A 22,206-nucleotide genomic window follows, 5' to 3' on the forward strand; every position below is an offset into this window, starting at 1 on the left:
ACCAGAGCAGAAAGTCAGAATCACCTCTCTTGATCTGCTGGCCACGCTTCTTTTGATGCATCCCAGGATGCCACTGGCTGCCAGTGTGCATTGTTGGCTCATGTCCAGCTTTTTGTTCCTTACTACCTCCAAGCCCTTTTCCACAGGGCTGCTCTCTACCACACCTTCTATCAACCTGTACAGATAATGGGGATTGTCCCAACACAGATGCAGGACCTTGCACTTGGCCTTGTTGAATCTCACGAGGTTCATCTGAGCCCACTTCTTCAGCTTGTAAAATAGGTAATTAACCAGGTTGGAAAAGACCTTCAAGATCATCAAGTACAACCCATCACTGAACACCATCTAATCAACTAAACCATGGCACCAAGTGCCTCATCCAGTCTCTTCTTAAACACCTCCAGTGATGGTGACTCCACCGCCTCCCTGGGCAGACCATTGCAATGGCAAATCTCTCTTTCTATGAAGAACTTCTTCCTAACATCCAGCCTAAACCTCCCCTGGTGCAGCTTGAGATTGTGTCCTCTTGTTCTGCTGCTGGTTGCATGAGAGAAGAGACCAACCCCCACCTGGCTACAATCTCCCTTCAGGTAGTTGTAGGCAGCAATAAGGTCTCCTCTGCGCCTCCTCCAACCTGTCAAGGTCCCTCTGCAGAGCTCTCATATCCTCTAAGAGATCAACAACTGCCCCCAGTTTGGTGTCATCTGCAAATTTACTTAGATGAGAGTAAGTAACAGAACATTTCTGTTGGCTTTTTGTAGCTTCTGTGTGATTGGCTTTGATCATTTGAACATCATTTAGCATTTTAAAAATCTATTTGTAGTTTTCAAATGTAGTTCTAAATTGCTAGCTTTGTCTGTAAGTGCATAATACCCTGTAGTGAGGCCAATGGTCAGAGGAAATAGGGGACTGAAGGCACAGCTGTCACTCTTTTATGAGGCTGATGTTTTTAAACAGTAAGTTTCGCCCACTGTGAATCCATTAAACAATTGAACAGTTGAATATAGACTCCCCTCAAATTTCTCAGAATATCAGCATAGTTTAGATTTCTATCTCAACTTCCTTTGGAGATTTATTTTTTTTTTTTCAATTTCCTAAGCTGGAAGGAGCATGAGGCCCATGCCAGCCAAAAAGACATTAAATGACAGAAGTATCAAAACTATCCTGAGCAATATCCAGAACTTGAAAGTTTAGATCCTTTATTCCAAAGGAGTTCTGCATCATCTATTGGGGAAAAAAAAAAAAGTTGTAAAGCCTGATCATCCATTTTAGTAACTCTCCTTCTAGATTAATCTCTACATCAATTTATAAAGAAGAGTATTATGATAACTTAGTTCACCATGGAGAAGTTCTGGTTGCAGATCATAATTAGTTGCATCTCAGCAAAGCCCCAAGGAAAAGTGGAGAAGCTGAAATGCATAATAATTCTCTTTTTGTTCAAAGAAGCAGAAACTGTCTTGTTAATTAGATGTCATGAAGTGTCAAAAATAATGCAGGAATGTGTTGCAGGGATGATCAGGTAGTGAGGTGGATGTGAACTTGTAGAAGGCAAGACATCAGAGAGTTGTTGGAGGCCTGTATTTATTGGAGGCCCTCAGGGTTCAGTATGGGGCCAGTATTATTCAGTCTATTCATGAACGACCTGGATGAGGGCCCAGAGGGCTCTGTCAGCAAGTTTGCTGATGACACAACACTAGGAGGAGTGGCTGACACACCTGAAGTCTGTGCTACCATTCATCCAGACCTGGACAGGCTGGAGAGTTGGGTGGGAAGAAATTGAACAAAATCCAAGAAGGACAAGTGTAAAGTCTTGCATCTGGGAAAGAAGAAGTCCATTGGAACTGCCCTGTTGGAGATCAGGGTAGGGGAAAGGCATGATGGGGGTCCTATTCCATAGAAGGATGACCATGAGCCGTCAATGTGCCTTTGTGGCCAAGAAGGCCAATGGCATCCTGAGTGGTGTGGTGAGTAGGTCAACAGAGGTTCTCCTCTCCCTTGCTCTGCACTGGTGAGGCCTCATTTGGAATACTGTGTCCAGTTCTGGGCCCCTCAGTTCAAAAAGGACCACAGGCTTGAGAGTCTGGTATAGAACCACAAAGATGCTGAAGGGAGAGTAATATCTTTCTGCTGAGGAAATACTGAGGAAGCTGGGGCTCTTTATCTTGGAGAAGAGGAACCTGAGGGGTGACCTCATTCATGTTTATGAAGGTGTGAAGGGCAGTGTTAGGAGGACGCAGCCAGGCTCTTGTTCAGTGATGTCTGATGGTAGGACAAGGGACAATGGGTGCAAGGTGGAGCAGAGGAAAAACTTTTTTCACTGTGAGGGTGTCAGAGCCCTGGAACAGGCTGTGCAGAGGGTTTGTGTAGTCTCCTTCTCTGAAGACATTCAAAACCTGCCTAGATGTGTTCCTGTGTAACCTGCTCTAGGTTATCCAGCTCTGGCGGGGGGGGTTGAACTTGATGATATATCAAGGTCCTGTCCAACCCCTAACATTGTGTGATTCAAAGAATAATCAAGTTCAGTTCCATTTACCAGCTCTGTTGCTTTTCCATTTTAACAGAGGTAAAAATATCCTTGACAGCTGCCCATACATTGCAATCATGGCTCACAACTGGTTTCCTCAGCAAATCAATGGACACAGATTTGATGGCAAAGATGGGGATTTTATTCAAGTACCTGAACGTTTACTGGAGGTCTCTGTTGTATTATCTCCTGCTCAAGAAGAGAACTGTGAATCTGTGCAGTTCACAGAATACAGCAGTCAGCAGTGGTTCCTTACGGGAGATAAAGAACTTGCCCTGAAGAACAAGGTTTGAATAATTGCAACTTATTTTGTCTTTCATGATACTATTTTTATTTAGAGGTTGCTCAAAATGTCCTCAATGTATTTCAAACAACTTGATCACTTTTGTGTGTGTCTGATTGAAGTAAGTGCTGTTGAATTTTAATCATATATCTCTGTTTATGTTCTGTTGAGTTATAATACTAAATCTGTGCTTACGTTGTACGTGTTGTTTCAGGTTTTTTCCATGAGTTTGAAGGGTTGGAGTTCACTGCCTTTGAAGGATAACAATGAAGTCATTTATCGGATTTATGCCACAGGAAGTCGGGTTGTTCCACAAAAGTCTCTGTGTCTCCTCTGGAATCAAGCTGCTGAGAGGTTATTTTATTAATCTGTTTAATTTTCCAGTTTCTGAAAAGTTCAGTTTAGTTCTGTTTAGTTTTCCAGAGCCTGCGTGTTTGCCCAAGATGTGGCAACTCAGATTAGATCTTTCTCAAGTATAAAATTGATCAGTTTCCTGTCTTTTTTTCCTTAATTTTCCTGGCCTTTATGTGCATACTTATTCTATCTCAGGCATTTCTCAGACTTCATTCAACTTTTCTTGACTTTTTTCAACAAAATGCCATTTAAATTATGTAATGAAGTGTTAGGCAACACTGACAGGCCATAAATCCCCCTATTACATCATTTCATTAATATTAATGACTTTGGGCTCCTTACTGTTGTTATGAGACAATACTCAAGTCCATTCTTATAAAAACAAAGAATTAAACCTGAATTTCTGGTATTGCTTCAAGTCACTGGCTCAGAATGTTCCTAATTCTTTGGGTTTGTGAAAGGCACTGTGTAAGTAAGGCAGAAAAACCTGTTAAGGGGCAGACTACAGATTTATTCAGTGTCCTGTCTCCAGTAGTGGCTAAAAGTAAATGCCAAGAGAAGAGTAAGATCAGGGAAAGCATAAATAGTAGTTCTCCACATGTTCTCCAGTGGCTTTCTGAGCTGAATGTGACCACAAAATTATCTTTGCTTGACTTGCACAATCCAGAATTTCAGCACATCTTTTGATAATGGTCTTTATAGAGCTATTACATTTTGACAGAAAAAGCCTGCACCATTGATTTTGTTGTGGAATATTTTGTATGTTTGGGTTTGATTTGTTGTTGTTGTTGTTGTTTAGTTAGTTTTGTTTTGTTTGCATTTTTTTCCTCTTTGGTTTTATTTGGGGGTTTTGTTGTTGTTGGGTTTTTTTAATTTTCTTTTTTCTCCTTGCATTAGTAATTCATTTGTTTATTTTATTTGTGTGTGGGGTTTTTTTGTTTGCTTGGTGAGGTTTTTGTTTGGCTTCCTTGGCGAGTCATGTTTGGGGTTTTTTGATTATTTTTTGTTGTTGTTGATCTGATTTTTTTTTGTGTGTGTGTATGTGTTTTAGTTATTTAAATAGTTATTTAAATATGAATTTCACAATATTTATTTAAGTATAATTTTATTTATTTATTTATTATATAATTTTATTTATTATATAATTTTATTTATTTATTTATTTATTTACTATCTTAAGTTGGTATCTCCAGGATGGCCAAGGGATCAGGCCCAGCCAGCATGGATTTAGGAAGGGCAGGTCCCGCCTGACCAACCTGATTTCATTCTATGATCAGGTGACCCGCCTGGTGGATGTGGGGCAGGCTGTGGATGTAGTCTACCTGGACTTCAGCAAGGCCTTTGACACTGTCCACCACAGCAAACTGCTGGCTAAGCTGTCAGCTCGTGCCTTGGACAGCAGCACTCTGTGCTGGCTTAGGAACTGGCTGGAGGGTCAAGCCTAGAGAGTAGTGGTGAATAGTGCCACATCCAGCTGGCAGTCACTAGTGATATCCCCCAGGGATCAGTGCTGGGCCCTATCCTCTTCAACATCTTTATTGATGATCTGGATGAGGGCATTGAGTCCATCATCAATAAATTTGCAGATGACACCAAGCTGGGGGCAGGTGTTGATCTGTTAGAGGGTAGAAAAGCTCTGCAGAGGGACCTTGACAGGTTGAATAGGTGAGGGGAATCTGAGGGCATGAGTTTTAACACATCTAAGTGCCGGGTTCTGCACATTGGCCACAACAACCCCATGCAGTACTACAGGCTGGGGTCAGAGTGGCTGAAGAGCAGCCAGGCAGAAAGGGACCTGGGGTTGCTGGTTGATAGTAGGCTGAACATGAGCCAGCATTGTGCCCAGGTGGCTGAGAAGGCCAATGGCATCCTGGCCTGTATCAGGCGTAGTGTGGCCAGCAGGATCAGGGAATTCATTGTGCCCCTGTACTCAGCACTGGTTAGACCACACCTTGAGTCCTGAGAGGGGATTGGATGTGGCACTTGGCCCCATGGCTTAATCATGAGGTCTGTGGTGACAGGTTGGACTTGATGATCTTTGAGGTTTCTTCCAACCTTGGAGATTCTGTGATTGAGTTCTGGGCCCCTCAGTTTAGGAAAGATGTTCACAGGCTGGATGTGGCTCTGAGCAATGTGGCTTGCCTGGCCTTAAAAACTTCCAGGGATGGGGCTTTGACCACCTCCCTGGGCAAACTGTGGCAGTGTCTCACCACCCTCATGGTGATGAATTTCTTCCTAACTTCCAGTCTGAATCTACCCACTTCTAATTTTGCTCCATTCCCCCTGTCCTGTCGCTACCTGACATTGTAAAAGGTCCCTCACCATCTTTCTTGTAGCCCCCTTAGGATACTGGAAGGCCACAATGAGATCTCCTCAGAGCCTTTTCCTCGCCAGACTGAATAGCTCCAACTCTGTCAGTCTGTCTCTGTAGGAGAGGTGCTCCAGCCCTGGAAGATTGCACCAAACAATGTGGAATAGTTTAGAAAACTTGGTATTTCAGTGATACAACAACACTTTTCAATCCTGCTTACTGTACAAATTCCACAAATCAATTCCCAGCTTTGTGAATCTTGTGTTTTGCAGCTGGCTGTCTGATGGTGGGTTCTGCAAAGTGGTGGATGATTCGTCAGACTACGTGGAATGCTCTTGTTCTCATATGTCCATTTATGCAGTTTATGCCCAGACAGATAACTTGTCTTCATACAATGAGGCTTTCTTCTCTTCTGGGTTCATCTGCATTTCAGGTCAGTTAATAAGACTGTGTTCTCATTAATGAAAATGATGAACAATAAAACTGATTGATTTTTAATCTACTTCAGTAATGACAATCATTTTGTTTGGAGGGGTGTTGGAGTAATGTTAACTAACTTCATGGCATTACAATTTCCATCTGGTTAAGTGTTTGCACACTGACTGATTTTTGCCACTGAAAAAAGTCCCAGTCATAGTATTGTTGTGACTGGAAGAGATCTTGAAGGTCAGTGGGTCCAATACTCAATTTGAAAGCTCTTTGATGCTCTTTGACACTCAGAATGATAATTTGAGGAAGATAAATTCCATGTCATCTGTGTAGAGCTCCATTACTGTCTGCTGTCTAACTGTTGCCTAACATCTTGGGAAAAGACCAAGAGTTCATCTGTGAATCATGACTCATTTCACTCATTGCTATGATAACATTAAGTGAATCCAAAAATGTCAGACCAAAGCAGGAAATCTAGGTTTTGAACTCCACTTGGCTTCTGAAGGAGGTGGAAATGACATCTTTCAGATTTCAGTCACAGTTCACTGTTATGTTGCAGACAGTCCTGGATGGAAGTACATTTTTCTTGTGTTGATAGGCATTGTACAAGCAGGAGCCTAAGAGTAACAGGGTCACTAAAGAAGCAGGCTAAAGGGATTCTTACTGTAACCTTAATGCACTGAAATGGGGTCCTGGGTCTCCTTCTTAGGAAGTTCATTACTTCTTTGCTAGATCAGCACTGTTTGAGTAACAAAACCAGTGCAAACAGCTAAATACCTTGTTTGTCCCCTCCCAGCCAACTACTGTAACAGAATAAAGCTAACTTGTTTTAGAATAGCATAGCACAGCATAGCATAGTATAGCATAGCATAGCATAGCAAAGACTAGACTAGACTAGACTAGACTAGAAGAGAATTAACCAGGTTGGAAAAGACCTTTGAGATCATTGAGTCCAACCTATCATCCAACACTATCTAATCAACTAAAAAACCTCATCCATAAAATAAGGAATATAAAGAAAGAAAATAAAGCACCACAAATTTAACCTATTTCATACAAACTTACTGTTTAATCTAAACAATAATGAAATCATTTTTAGCAGATGAAAATGAGCAGATTTAAAAATGCAGTTAGGCTTTTAACTAAAAAAACCCCAAACCCATAAAGACAACAACCCACAGTGTAGTAAACAAGTCCAATTACTGGTTTACAGGAAGAAAAAGTAAATTGATGTGACAGGCCATGGAATGCAAAATACTGTAGAAAATCAAGGGAAAAACCAATAGAAAGTAAAGCAATATGCTGTGGAAACAAGCAAAGGGAAATACTTTGCTGAGCTGGCAGCAATGAAAACCAACAGATCCTTGCTCTTAGACTTTTTACTGTAATTTTAAGCGTGCATTTTTAAAATCACTACAATTTAAGGGAATAAGGTTAAGTACCTTTCAGATTCTTTGTCTGGTTGAAGGTGTTGCCTTACATGATTATCTGCATATCAATCTAGTGACTAACAAATTGATATGGTTTTAAGAGCTAGAAGAATATGATGTGTTTCTCTTAATATCTCTACCTAGGTATAAAAATTAAATTGAAAAAAAAAAAGGAAAAAGGGAAGGAAAAATGAAGAAAAACTGTGAAAAGTGAAACAGAATATTATTTCTGAGGATTTCTTGTGTTGCTAATTGCTTAAATAACAGCAGCTAATTTTCTTAAGAGTTAGGAGTATTTTTTTGTGCAATGATTTATTTAATTCATATCTTACAAATACTTCCACTTGAGCAACAAATCTGTCTCAAGACAGAATAAAATACCTGCCTCAAGTATCCAAATTCCTGCCCTACCTGGACTGTGGAAGTGACTCTAGGTGAGATTTTTGGCAGCATTTTCCTTAGTGGCTCAGCTTTCCCATGGTCCTTCATCCAAGACCTATCTATTACTAGGTGAAAAGCCCTTCCCATTTCTGATCTGGTGATGTTCACATGAATTAATGATGTGAAAAGTGGTGTTAATCTTTCTGAATACTTCTGTAATTGATTTCTAGCTGAGCACAGATGAAGTGGGAGACTGGCATTTGGAAGGTCAGAGCCATCTCTCAAAGCCATGCTGGCCACCTGGGGCCACTTTTTAATTGTTTGTTTTTAAAAGCATTTTTAGATACAGCAATAAGAAAACTGAAGAGTTAACTTTGCTTTATATTTAATCATGATGACAATCATTCATATAATGCAGTAATTTTTTTTCACTGCAGAAATTTGCTTCAATCATGCAATTATTTTGGCTCCCAATCCTACGAAAAAGTTAAATGGATGTTAGCACTTGAGCAATAAATTCATGAGTGATTTGTGTAAACCAAAGTGAACAAAGGAAGGATGTTGACTTGCTGGAACGAGTCCAGAGAAGAGCAACAAAGTTGGTGAGGGGTTTGGAACACAAGCCCTACGAGGAGAGGCTGAGGGAGCTGGGGTTGCTTAGCCTGGAGAAGAGGAGACTCAGGGGTGACCTTATTGCTCTCTACAACTACCTGAAGGGAGGTTGTAGACAGATGGATGTTGGTCTCTTCTCCCAGGCAGCCAGTACCAGAACAAGAGGACACAGTCTCAGGCTGCGCCAGGGGAGGTTCAGGCTAGATGTTAGGAAAAAGTTCTATACAGAAAGAGTGATTGCACATTGGAATGGGCTGCCTGGGGAGGTGGTGGAGTCGCCATCACTGGAGGTTTTCAGGAGAAGACTTGATGGGGTGCTTGGTGCCATGGGTTAGTTGTTTGGGTGGTGTTGGATTGGTTGATGGGTTGGATGCGATGATCTTGAAGGTCTCTTCCAACCTGGTTTATTCTGTGTATTCTATGTATTCTATGTAAGGTTTGGAGTTTATCTTTTTAATGATCTGTGCCTTTGAGAGATCCAGCATAATTCTTATCTAGCATAGTTTACTATCTTAAGCTTCACATTTTTTTTTTTGTTTGTTTCTGTGTAGGGTTCACTTTGGCTATTATCTCCCACCTTTTCTGCACCAGGTGTGCAATGTTTGCAGCTAAACTTCTCACTCACATGATGGTTGCTTGTCTGGGAACTCAGGTAAGAAGAAAGGCTGACGTCTCTAAGTGTAATTTAACTGCATCTTTTGTTTTCCTCTCTTCTATGCCTATGTTTGAACAGACCTCCTTTACCACAGCACAAACAAAATGCGGAAATTAAAAGAATAGTATTTATAATTAATCCCATTCTCTGTTTTGGGAATTCAATTGAAATTGCATGTTTTCTGAAAATACTTAGAGAAAACTTATGGGTGTTACAGCCACACGATAAGATAGTCCTGCATGTGGAACAATAAATGTTTTGAAGATGGAGTATATAATCAAAACAAATTAATTCCATCTTTAAGATAATTATTTATTTATTTGTTGTTTTATTATGGTGTTAACTAGGTTAATATCAGTAATCATAAATTCTCTGGGAAAGGTTTATTTGGAGTAGTAGGTGATGAAATCTCTTTTTGCACGTTAGTGTTTGTAGGAAGGTGTAGTTATGAACAATAGAATTAATAGAAAATAATAAATTATAGAAAGTCTTCCTGATTCTCTCATGTTGGTTCAAACAGCAGATAGGAGAATGTCAGCAAACTAAAGCAGCACAGAGAAGAAGAGTATGCCTCTCTTTTCTGTAGAATATAACCTCAGCCTTGATACTTCTGCTAAAATGGAAAGCTTTGAATATCCTCAAGTATCTTAAGTTTACTTATGGAAAGATTCCTTAAGAAGTCATTTTTAGGTATATTATTTTTAATGCCATGAAGATGCCGTAGATAATTATTTAAATAGATGCTGAAGACAGGGGTGCTGAGAGAGTTTAAGCCTATTAGCAGCCAGGTACTTATAGGAATATGCCGCATCATGGAACCATTGGACTAGTTTTCTGTGACCTGGCATGTCCCTCAGGCAAGGTTTTGTATCCTACCATGGTCAATATATCATTTTATTCATGTTACCTCATGATGTAGTTCTTTGTTGTGCAATGGAGTGCATTGATAAAGTTCATCACACAACTGGAATCTCAATGGAAGCAGGAAAGGCAATCACAGCGCTTCTAGACATCACTGGATGCCAGCAGGTTTCTTGCATCTTTGGATGTAAAAGTGCTTTGACATCTCTGTTCTCAATTTCTGAAATACATACTTAATAGATTTTAATAGTTCTGTGTAGTTGCATGGGAAGTTGGTTTGTTCCAAGGACTGAAATATGCATGATCTCTAGTATATATATGTGCAGACTTAATTTGGGATAGGCTTATAACGCAGGTGAGGACTTGCATGTGATAATGTGTCAGCATTATCCAAAGCAAGACTACTGAGAGCTTTGCAGCACATTTTACAGATTTTGCAAATGGTTCTTCTATTTAAATGAAGCAGTGAATATTAAATATGAGGGCTGGGTGTCAAGAGGGAGGGGGCAGGCTCTTCTCAGTTGCACCCTGTGATAGGACATGGGGCAGTGGATATAAACTACAGTGCAGGAAGTTCCACCTCAACATGAGGAAGAACTTCTTTACTCTATGGGTCACAGAGCCTTGGAACAGGCTCCCCAAAGAGGTTGTGGAGTTTCCCTCTCTGGAGACCTTTAAGACCCATCTGGATGCATTCCTGTGAGATCTGTGCTAGATTCTATGGTCCTGCTCTAGCTGGGGTGGAGAGGGAGGGGTGTGGTTGGTCTTGGTGATCTTCGGAGGTCCCTTCCAACCCCTAATATCCTGTGAACCTGTGAATTGTCTGTGTTCCCAGAATGCTTTGATCTTCTGTGTATAATGCAACAGCCCTTATCCAACTGATCCAGTGCATGAGATTTAACACATCCAAGTGCCGGGTTCTGCACATTGGCCACAACAACCCCATGCAGAGCTACAGGCTGGGGTCAGAGTGACTGGAAAGCAGCCAGGTGGAGAGGGACCTGGGGGTGCTGGTTGATGGTAGGCTGAACATGAGCCTGCAGTGTGCCCAGGCAGCCAGGAGGGCCAATGGCATCCTGGCCTGCATCAGGAACAGTGTGGTCAGCAGGAGCAGGGAGGTCATTCTGCCCCTGCACACTGCACTGGTTAGGTCACACCTTGAGTACTGTGTCCAGTTCTGGGCCCCTCAGTTTAGGAAGGATGTTGACTTGCTGGAACGAGTCCAGAGAAGGGCAACAAAGTTGGTGAGGGGTTTGGAACACAAGCCCTATGAGGAGAGACTGAGGGAGCTGGGGTTGCTTAGCCTGGAGAAGAGGAGACTCAGGGGTGACCTTATTGCTGTCTACAACTACCTGAAGGGGGGTTGTAGTCAGGCAGAGGTTGGTCTCTTCTCCCAGGCAACCAGTACCAGAACAAGAGGACACAGTCTCAGGCTGCACCAGGGGAGGTTTAGGCTGGAGGTTAGGAGGAAGTTTTACACAGAGAGAGTGATTGCCCACTGGAATGGGCTGCCTGAGGAGGTGATGGGGTCGCCGTCACTGGGGGTGTTCAGGACGAGGCTTGACAGGATGCTTGGCTGCATGGTTTAGTTGATTAGGTGGTGTTGGATGATAGGTTGGACATGATGATCTTGAAGGTCTCTTCCAACCTGGTCTATTCTATTCTATTCTATTCTATTCTATTCTATTCTATTCTATTCTATTCTATTCTATTCTATTCTATTCTATTCTATTCTATGCTATGCTATGCTATTCTATTCTATGCTATTCTATGCTTCGTTGGCTATGTGTTGCATTTGTGTTGCAGAGAATCTTCTTTCTTTTGACAGTGAGGTTTTGGAGTTTTTTCCACAGAAGTGTTTTTATGTTGGTTTATATTTTGGTTTGGTTTGGTTTATGGTTTGAGTTGGGTTGTTTTGTGTTTTGTGGGTTTTTTAATCTTTTTTTCTTTCTGTAGGAACTCCTTACCAGGTCATTTGGAGGCCTTAAAAGACTTTAATGTGCATAAAGAATCATGCAGGCTGATTGAGATAGGAAGTGATCTCTGGAGGTTGTCTTATCCAACACCTCCTGCTCAAAAAGGGTGACCTAGAGCCAGTTTCTCAGGACCTTCAGGACCATGTCCATAAGGAGACTGGGTTAGTGAGACATGATTTCCCTTCAAAAACCCCATGATGTCTCTGCCCAGCCACCCTTCTGTCTTTGGCCTAGGTACAGTTTCTAGCAGGATTTACTCTATAACTGTCATGAGGCTGCAGTCAGGCTGACTTGTGTGAAGTCCAAAATTCTCTTTTTCCAGGACAAAGAGAAGTGATTTAATGCCTCAACAGTACAAGAAACATCCTTAAACATGATATTAAATGGTCTTTTTCATAACTATTTCTACCTTGGGTGAAGAGTTGAGGCACAACTGCATGTTCAAAGTCCTCAAAACCCCACAATAATATTAAACAGTATCCCAAATCAGAATCCGTTGCACTTTGAGGCATCATTTGTGTGACCTACTTTGTTTATCAATTTCAGTCCAGTTATTTCATAAGATAGCTTTATCATTTAGAGCTACTTAGCTCTAATAGTAGTTAGTGAACTCATTTCTGACCATACCCTGAACAGGAGTTTCTGGATTCACTAATAGAACTTGAATTCCAGGTCCTAACAAGCTGTGAATGTCACACTGTCACACATGGCACTTGTCAGAGGATATGTAAGTAAAGCAGGTACAGCCACAGGAAGCATTTCACTTGAACATCAGATTCAACTGAAATTCAGATTTCATGAAAGTAGTTTTAAGTCAGCTTACCTCAAAAATATGTATGGAATAACCTAAACAAAAGCATTTTTAAACCTTGGCCTAAAAGAAAAATAAAAACTTGCTGAACTTTATGTTAAATGAGGTTTTATTTAGGTGCTATAAACATGCCACTTTTAGATTTCCACATGCTGATGTGCAAGTGCGGTTCTCATCTGCTGAGAGTTCCAGGCTTCAGATAGTAACTACTCTAATCTTGCAGGCTTCTTCTCAAGGTTAAGCAGGAGCATGGGCATTGGCATGGCTGGAGACCAAACTGAGACAGAGATTAATGGCATAGGGCTAAGTTTTAACTAGAGCTGCTGATTCTTGGAGCAAAGGAACATTAAGTAACATAAGTGCACTCAGTGCCCTGACAGCTTCTCTCGTTTTGCTACTCTCTTTTAAGTATTTTAAGTATGGGGAGGTTTCAGTTTTCTCATAAATGGAATAAATTTTGAGAATTAGTGGAAATAGGTATATAAAAAATATACCTCTTTTTTTATATCTATATCATCTCTCTGTATATATCTCTATATAATCTGAAAGGCATGTACATAATGGGTGGAGAAAAGTGGAAATTGTTGATGTGGGAGAAGATTACAGAAGATAGCAAATTAGTTTAGAAAGGATTTTCTACTAAGGTATAGTATAAAAATGCCATTACTTCTTTTTCTTCATGTGCAAATGTAACACTGACAAGTCAGATATCTCTGGCTATTGGAATACTGTGCTTGCTTCTAGCAGCTAAAGGACTTGGAAGGTGAGAAAATTAGCTTCAGCTTGGTCTCACAAGCTAGCTTTTTTTTTTTTTTTTTTTTTTTTTTGGTTTTTTTAATACTTTGCATTTCAACTTCAATATGAAGTACTGATCTGTGCAGAATTATTTTTGAGCATAGTTCCATGGTGTGTAAATATGGTAATTTAGTTTAATTAAAATATACTGATTAAACAGTTCTAAGTCCTTTTGTTATTCAACCATAACTCCCATATTTCATGGCTCTCTTTTCCTTTTGCCATGCAATTATTCTGTAAGTTTAGAACAAAACTTTTGAAAGAGGATTTTATCAGGGTAGCTGCTTAGACAGTTAGCTAGACTGCAGAGAAGTAAAAGTTGACAGCAGATGTTGAAGAGGAGAAAGTGGTTTTAAGGAAGAGTGAAAAGAAAAGGAGTGTTTGGCAAGGGCAAACCAAACTCCTATGCTAGCAGTTCTGAACAGCTGAAGGAAAATCTTTATACAGCTGCTTATGTTGTGATATGTTAACATATGTTCTGCCTAAAGAGAACCAGCCTGACTAGGAATCCTAAGTTTAACACAAAAACTCTAAATAGAAGATGTTTGTGCAGCTGTACCCACCTACAAGTATTTGGACAGTATGTGTATTTTTAGATATCTACAATACAAGTAAAAGTTTTGTGGTTTTGCTAACCAGTTCCTCTGTATGAGAGGAGTTATTCAAGACAGCATTAATTGAGAACTTAGCACTTAATAATTCATAGATTAAATACATGGGAAAACATTACTACTTTGCATTTTTACCTTTAGGCAGTAGTAGACATTGGATATTTATCTGTTGCATCAGAATCCTGGGGGGACTGCACCTGGGGAGAAATAACACCAAACACCAGTACAGGCTAGGGATTGTCCTGCTGGAAAGCAGCTCCAAAGAGAAAGACCTTGGAGTCTAGTGTACATGAAGTTCTCCATGGGACAGTAATGTGCCCGTGTGGCAATGGTGTCTTGGGATGCATTAGTAAAAGTGTGTCCAGCAGGTCAAGGGAGATTCTCCTTCCCCTCTACTCTGCCCTAGTGAGACCACCCCTGGAATACTGTATCCAGTTTTGTGCTCCCCAGTTCAAGAAGGACAGGAATCTACTGAAGAGGATCCAATGAGGATCCAATATGCTATGAGGATGATTAAAGGACTTGAACATCTCTCCCATGAAGAGAGACTGAGAAAACTGGGACTATTTAGTCTGGAGAAGAGAAGGCTGAGAGGGGATCTTATTAATGTCTATAAATACCTGAGGAGTGGATGTTAAGAGGAAGGGGACAGGCTCTTTTCAGTGGTACCTGGTAGTAGGACAAGGAATAATGGATATAATTTAGAACAAAGGAAGTTCCATCTCAACATGAGGAGAAAATTCTTTAGTGTGAGAGTGATGGGGCACTGAAACAGGCTGCCCGGAGAGATTGTGGAGTCTCTGGAGACTTTCAAAGGCAGCCTTGGATGTATTCCTGTGTAACCTGCCCTAGGTGATCCTGCTTTGGCAGGGGGATCAGACTAAATGATCTCTGCAGGTCCCTTCCAACTGCTAACATTCTATGATTGCATATTCTCGAATTAGTCTGGAGAATGAATGAAGGAAGCTGATGTTTCTGCGTGTAGTTGTACTCTCACCAAAGAAGGACAACCCTGAGAAGCTTTTCTGGTTAGCTCCTGTGTTTTATACATACCTGAACACTTATGTTTTCCTCAGATGTCTGTTCTGGATGATTATTAGGCTGATAGCAATTCTTTTTAATTGCTACCAGTGTACTAATTACTGTTGTCTGTAGATGGCAGTCAAACCTTTTCAGCTCGTTGCTCAGAAATCTGCTCTGCCCAGGCTGTGCCTGCCTGGCGGTGGTGGATCGCAGGAATTCGTTACTGTCAGCGATGGAGAATGATTCACAATATTTGACCTTCATTTCATTCTCAGTATGTCCGCAGTTAATGGGGCATCTGTAAAGCATTGAGGAGTGGATGTTTCACCAGCTGTTTGAGAAAGCTTACTTTAGGCTTTAGCCTTTTCTATTAGGCTCCAGGGAGACCTAATAGCAAACCTCCAGTAACCTGAAGGGGGCCTACGAGAAGGCTGCAGAGGGACTGTTTGCAGAGGGACTGTTTACGGAGGCCTGCAGTGATAGAAAGGGGCAATGGTTTCAAACTACAGAAGAGGAGGTTTAGATTGGGTGTTAGCAACAAGTTCTTTACCAGCGAGTGGAACACTGCAACAGGTTGCCCAGGGAGGTGGTTGAGGCTCCATCCCTGAAGATAATCAAGGTCAGGCTCAGCAAAGCTCTGGGCAGCATGATCTAGAGGAGGATGTCCCTGCTGACTGCAGGGGGATTAGACTAGATGACCTTTGGAGATCCCTTCCAACCCAAACTATTCAATGATTCTGTATTTCTGAAACTTTCTTTTTGTTCCTTTCCATTCTGGTATTTATTCAAAGAGTCACGGTGTCTCCAGCAGATAGTATTTCTTGACTCATTAGTTAGTCATAGTAATTTGTTTGTTTAACCAGCAAGTTTTAAGTTCATATAAAAATACTTTAAATGCACAAGGGGAAAAAAAAATACTGGCCTCTGATTATCAGTTTTGGAGTAAATTTAAGTGAAGATTGTCTATTTGAAAAATTACAATATAATGAGAATGCACTCTATGGTGTCTCAGTATAGTCATGTTAATCAATAATTTTCTCCTTTTTAAAAAGAAAAAATAAACTGAGATTACTATCTTAATGGGAAGCATATGCATCCCATGATGTGTCTGGGAATTCCCAGGCAGAAACACATGAATAAGCACTCTGCATGTGGCTCATGCATGTACACTCAACCTGATGCACCTTGCCCAAATTAACATTTCAGTGTGCCCTGCTGAGCTGCTCTGTATATATGTAGTAGCTATTTCTCTGGAACATTTGAACATTCACAACCTGTTTACAGCAAAAGTTGTGTACAAGTGACCTCCTGTTCTTCTGGCCAGTAATGCAAAATTGGAGTCTAATGGCCAAATAGAGAGGGGGAAAAAAAAAAAAAAAGGATGTAGGAAACTGTGTCATTCTATTTTTGAGAAACAGTAGCTGTATATTTTCTAGTTTATCCAATCCTGAAGCTACATTACCACTTAGCATCATCATTCATCACTGTAATATATGTAATAATTACCAAGTTGGTGAGCCAAATTCATCCCAGCATTGACTTTGATAGAAATGCATGATGAAGATCTTTACTTGCTATGTTTAACTGTTTGAAAGCTGTGTGTTGTTCAACCTGATCAGAAATGTAAACATACAGTCAGTTATGGCTTTAAATTGTGCAAACAATCCTAGCTTTAAAACAAAATTGTTTAGCTTTCATCTGCAAATCATGAATTGTTGCCTTTGTAGAAGTTTTGATTTATAAGATGGACTTCCTCAGATTTAGTGAAAGATAGAAAACACAACTCTATCAGATTTAAGATAGGTTTTAAATATGTGATGAAATCTCCAAGAGGTGATGAAGGAGCAAGATATGAATAAATGGTCATAGAGCCTGCAGTTTCTGCCAATATGTAAAAGTGAAACTTCTGCTTTAACTAGACTGTTGATTCTGCTATATTGTTGTTAATCTTAAGTCTTTCTCTTCCAATCTAATGAAATTATTTCTTTCTCCGATACATAATCAAAACCCTGAAAAGAATGTCACATATACCCAGATAAGAAGAATTTGTAAAGCATATTCCTGAATGAGGTGGGTAAAGGGATTGTCTGTACCATCCACCACAGGGGCAGCTTGAGTGCCTGCCTCTCTCCTGGAAGGAGAGAGAAGTCTTCATCACAGGGCAACAAAGCTGGTGAGGGGTTTGGAGCACAAGCCCTATGAGGAGAGGCTGAGGGAGCTGGGGTTGCTTAGCCTGGAGAAGAGGAGGCTCATGGGAGACCTTGCAGTCTACAACTACCTGAAGGGAGGCTGTAGCCAGCTGGGAGTTGGTCTATTCTCCCAGGCAACCAGCACCAGAACAAGAAGACACAGTCTCAAGTTGCTCCAGGGGAAGTTTAGGCTGGATGTTAGGAAGAAGTTCTTCATAGAGAGATTGGCCATTGGAATGTGCTGCCCATGGAGGTGGTGGAGTCACCACCACTGGAGGTGTTCAGGAAGAGACTGGATGGGGGTGCTTGGTGCCATGGTTTAGTTGATTAGATAGTGTTGGGTGATAGGTTGGACGCAATGATCTCAAAGGTCTCTTCCAACCTGGTTTTTTTTTTCTTGTTTTCTTTTCTTTTCTTTTCTTTTTTTCTTTTCTTTTCTTTTGTTTTGTTTTCTTTTGTTTTATTTTGTTTTTTTTTGTTTTGTTTTTTTTTTTTTTCTTTTCTTTTCTTTTCTTTTCTTTTCTTTTCTTTTCTTTTCTTTTCTTTTCTTTTCTTTTCTTTTCTTTTCTTTTCTTTTCTTTTCTTTTTTCTTTTCTTGCCTTTTCTTGCCTTTTCTTTTCTTTTTTCTTTTCTTGCCTTTTCTTTTCTTTTCTTTTCTTTTCTTTTCTTTTCTTTTCTTTTCTTTTCTTTTCTTTTCTTTTCTTTTCTTTTCTTTTCTTTTCTTTTCTTTTCTTTTCTTTTCTTTTCTTTTCTTTTCTTTTCTTTTCTTTTCTTTTCTTTTCTTTTCTTTTCTTGCCTTGCCTTGCCTTGCCTTGCCTTGCCTTGCCTTGCCTTGCCTTGCCTTGCCTTGCCTGTCCTATTCTAAACCTACAGATTTTAGGTTAGTTGATGGGCAGTGGTGTTTCTGAAGAAGCCTGGTGCAGAGCCACACTAAGCTCTATGCCCATTTGAAATATTGAACTCTTGTGAAATAGAGAACAACAAGTATTTTTATGCATCACTGTACAGTTAAAGTCCAGTTGCCCAGACTGAAGGAATTTGTTTCATAAAACCTATTTATCTTTGAGGACAACTAGGCCTGAGATTTCCTTTCTCTGATGTCCTTGCTGGGAACTGACAGCAATATGTTATGCTGAACATAGTACCATTGGCCGTCATGAAGTTGAGCAACCTGTATGTTTTGAGAGGGCTCAGAGGAAACAAAAGAGAACTGGATACAATGATCCCGAATTGGTGCCCACTGTGGGAATTCAGCTCCATGCTAGTGTATTTTCTCCTGTCACTCTTCAGTGTGAAATGTTTCAGTAAGAAGAATGATGATTAGTAGCTGAACTTCTTCCGCCTATCATGTCAGTATTTCCTCTCTTTGGGATAAAATTATCGTTTAAAGAAGGAGAGTGTTACAATGGAAAGTGGGAAAGATTTCCACTTTTCCTAGAGGATTACTGCATCTTATTCAATAAAACTGGAGATTCTTTGTGTTTTGTTTTATCTGATGTCATTAAAGTCATCAAAATCTTTCTCAAAATGAGTACTCAGCCATTAACTCCCTGGGTGGGATATCATAAGGGCTACATTTCTTAAGGACTTTATGCAATCTCTCTGACCCTGCATGAACGCTGTTAAAACAGTTGTGGAATATTCCACTCATCCTGGGATAAATGAAGTTCCCATGGAATGGCCAGATGCTCCTGCTAAGCGTTTTGATGTCAGATTTCCTAATAAAAGATGACAGCCTTCTTGTCATCATGTGATCTCACAGGAATAAATAAGTAAATATTCTTGGAAGGCCAGCTTACATTACCGGGGAACACACTCAGGAGTCAGCGTAAGACTTCAGTTCACACTATATGGTTTACTTAGCTGATTAAATACAAGGACTGACAATTATGTTTTCCAGCAACTTTGTCTGCATTTTACAATTAATTTTCTATAGTAGAGGAGGAGTAGTTTAAAATCAGTTTAAACTGCTGCACTTCTATTAAAATTAGAATTCTGTACAGCATAGCTAGCTATAACTTGTTAGAGATGTAAGAAGGGAAAGATCTGTCAAGAAGAATATATGTGGGTAAGCTGCACTCACCAGTTCCTTGCATGACATTTATCATATGTATTCCCTAGCCCTGCTACTAACATGTTACAGTACAATACACATCCATAGGGTAGTGCTCAATGGCTCGATACCCAGATGGAGATGGGTGTCAAGTGGTGTCCCTCAGGGGTCCTTGTTAGTACTAGTGCTGTTCAATATCTTTATGAATGATATAAACAGTGAGACTGAGAGCATGCTCATCAGGTTTGCTGATGATATCAAGCTGAGGGGTGAGGATGGTGTGTTATCCAGAAGGACCTAGACAAGCTGGAGAAGTGGGATGGGGTGAACCTCTCAAGGTTCAACAACGCCAAGTGCGAGGTCCTGCACCTGGATCAGGACAATCCCCAGTATCAATAGAGGCTGGGGAAGCCCAGCAGAGAAGGACCTGGGGGTACTGGTGGGTGACAAGCTGGACATGAGCAGACAGTGTGCACTTGCAGCCCAGAAGGCAAATGGCATCCTGGGCTGTATCAAAAGAAGAATGGCCACCAGGTCAAGAGATTCTGCCACTCTGCTGTGCTCTGGTGAGACCTTATCTGGAGTGCTGTGTCCAGCTCTGGAGCCCTCAATACAAGAAGGACTCGGAGCTGCAGGAGAGGGCTGGAACACCTCTGCTACAAGGATAATCTGGAGAGAGAAGGCTCCAGGGAGACCTGGAGCTGCTTATAGCATAATTTCAAGATCTGACAGGGACCACAAGAAAGCTGATAAGGGACTTTTTACAAGGACCTGTGGTTATAGAATGAGGGGCAATTGTTTTAAACTAGAGCAGGTTAGATTTAGATTGGACTTTAGGGGGAAGTTGATAGATTCATAGAATGTTTTGGGTTGGAAGGGACCTTGAAGATCATCTAGTTTTAACTGCCTGTTATTGGCAGGGACACCTTCCACTAGACCACATTGTTCAAGGCCTCACCCAATCTGGACTTGAACACCTTCATGGAAGGGGCATTCATGACTTCCCTGGGCAGCCTGCTGCAGTGTAAAGAATTTCTTTCTAATGTCCAGTCAAAGTCTTCTCTCACCAAGCTTCAATCCATTCTCTCTCCTCCTATCACTTTAAGCCCATGTAAAAAGTCTCTTCCTAGCTTTCTTGTAGCCTCCTTGAGGTACTGTGAAGCTGCTGTGAAGTCTCCCAGAGCCTTCTCTTCTCCAGGGTGAGCAACCGCATCTCTTGCAACCAATCCTCATAGGGGAGGTACTCCAGCCCTGTGATCATCTTCCGGTCCTCTGGATCTGCTCTAGCAGTTTGATGCCCTTCTTATGCTGGAGTTCTTTACAGTACAGTGAGGGTAGTGAAATACTGGAACAGATTGCTGAAAGATGTGGTGGAGGCCCCATGCCTGGAGACATTGAAGGTGAAACTTGGTGGGGCCCTGAGCAACCTGATCTAGTTCAAGATGTCCCTGCTGACTGCGGAGAGGTCAAGCAAGATGGCCTTCAAGAGTCCCATCCAACTCAATACTATGATTCTGTGAATACATGTGCTGATTTCATGTGGTCTCACCTAATTTATTCATTACCTTTTGAAGAAGAAATAACCTTTCCTCCCAATGACTATGTTAGTAGGTTTCATATTGTATGAGTTAATTACTTATTAGCTGATTTCAGTCATTCACAGTGAGTCAGAGTACAGGGTGAAGTTCAAGCAGTTTCTTTCAGAAGTGGTTTCAACCTAGTTATAAGTAGAACTATTTGGGGATTAGTTTACATAAAAGGCAATTTCATAGTAGAGTAATCTAAATTGAATACTTCTATAGCAGAGCAATGCAGTTTTACAATCAGTAAGTCTCTGAGGGCCCATCTCTATTACATGTTGCTACTTGTGAGTCCGCAATACGTAAGAAGAATCAGGTAGTCTAAGCTGGAACTAATCAGAGATTTGTAGTAGAAAAAAATTATCCTTTATCTGTAAATGTCAGTGAATCTGTAAGCTGTATTGATTATATATATATGTCTATCTATCTATCTATACACACACACACATATATGGTGGCTAGGTAATCCTACTCTCAAGAAGCTGGCACCTGATCATCAGATGTGGTATTATACATAGTGATGATGTCAAATTTGGCTGTGTAAGGAAACCCTCTGAGATTCCAGTTTTCAGTTTTGGGAGCAGGCATTTCTGTGCAAGTTTAGGTGACTCTTGTCTTAGATCTTCTACTCCAACAAGACAAAGCAGCAGCTTTTTTATTTCTTAAACACTTGCATACACATTGCATTGCCTGGAGTAGTCATTTATATTCCTCTTGTCTCCTGGGGTCTTGCCTCATGTTCTTTAGTTGAAGTTTATTACTGAGTTTGTGCAGTCTGGTGGAGTTTCACAACTTATTTTCATTCTTTGTGATGCCTGAGGATGGTCTGATTCAGGCTGGTTTGCTTCCTTATCAAGGAAGCAAAGTACTTCCTTGTCTATTATGCTTGGTTGAAACATCAGTGTCTTGTCCTTGCAAATTCCATTTGTGCAGTTGCTCTTCTTCAGCAAGTCCTCATTTCCACTGGGATTAATTTTACTGTGTGCTATGTTTTGAGGCTGCATGCCTTTAAGAACCACAGAGTTGAGGACCTCCAGGAGGACTGGAAAGGTCCAGGGATGGACGAAAAGTCTAAGCTATGTTATTTCATTCCCATATGCCCTGCAACCCTTTATAAACAGGCGTTTCTATGTGTTCTGCCCTTTCCTCTCTTTGCTCTCTTCTCAGTGTGCCATATTTACAGGGAATTTGAGGGTTTTGGCCTTGAGCAGCCTGGAGCTGTCAAGCTGAATATTTAGCTGTGTCACTTGGGCTTGGTATGGGGTGGGGTAGAGAGGCATGGTGTTGGGGAGCATTTGAGGCCTGGGGTTTTGACCTGGTTTGGAGGG

General features: G+C 40.9%; 1 protein-coding gene across 1 annotated transcript in view; it reads left to right on the forward strand.

Moving 5' to 3' along the window:
- The window catches only part of ADGRV1 (adhesion G protein-coupled receptor V1), a 394,890-nt gene that overhangs the window by 161,113 nt on the left and 211,571 nt on the right, over positions 1-22,206 (forward strand). The window contains exons 81-84 of the mRNA XM_054177896.1: positions 2,562-2,811; positions 3,022-3,161; positions 5,745-5,905; positions 8,876-8,976. Of these exons, the coding sequence (XP_054033871.1) occupies positions 2,562-2,811; positions 3,022-3,161; positions 5,745-5,905; positions 8,876-8,976 (652 nt within the window). The remainder of the gene's footprint in view (positions 1-2,561; positions 2,812-3,021; positions 3,162-5,744; positions 5,906-8,875; positions 8,977-22,206) is intronic.

Source organism: Dryobates pubescens, chromosome Z (genome assembly GCF_014839835.1).
Source record: "Dryobates pubescens isolate bDryPub1 chromosome Z, bDryPub1.pri, whole genome shotgun sequence".
Classification (NCBI taxonomy): domain Eukaryota; kingdom Metazoa; phylum Chordata; class Aves; order Piciformes; family Picidae; genus Dryobates; species Dryobates pubescens.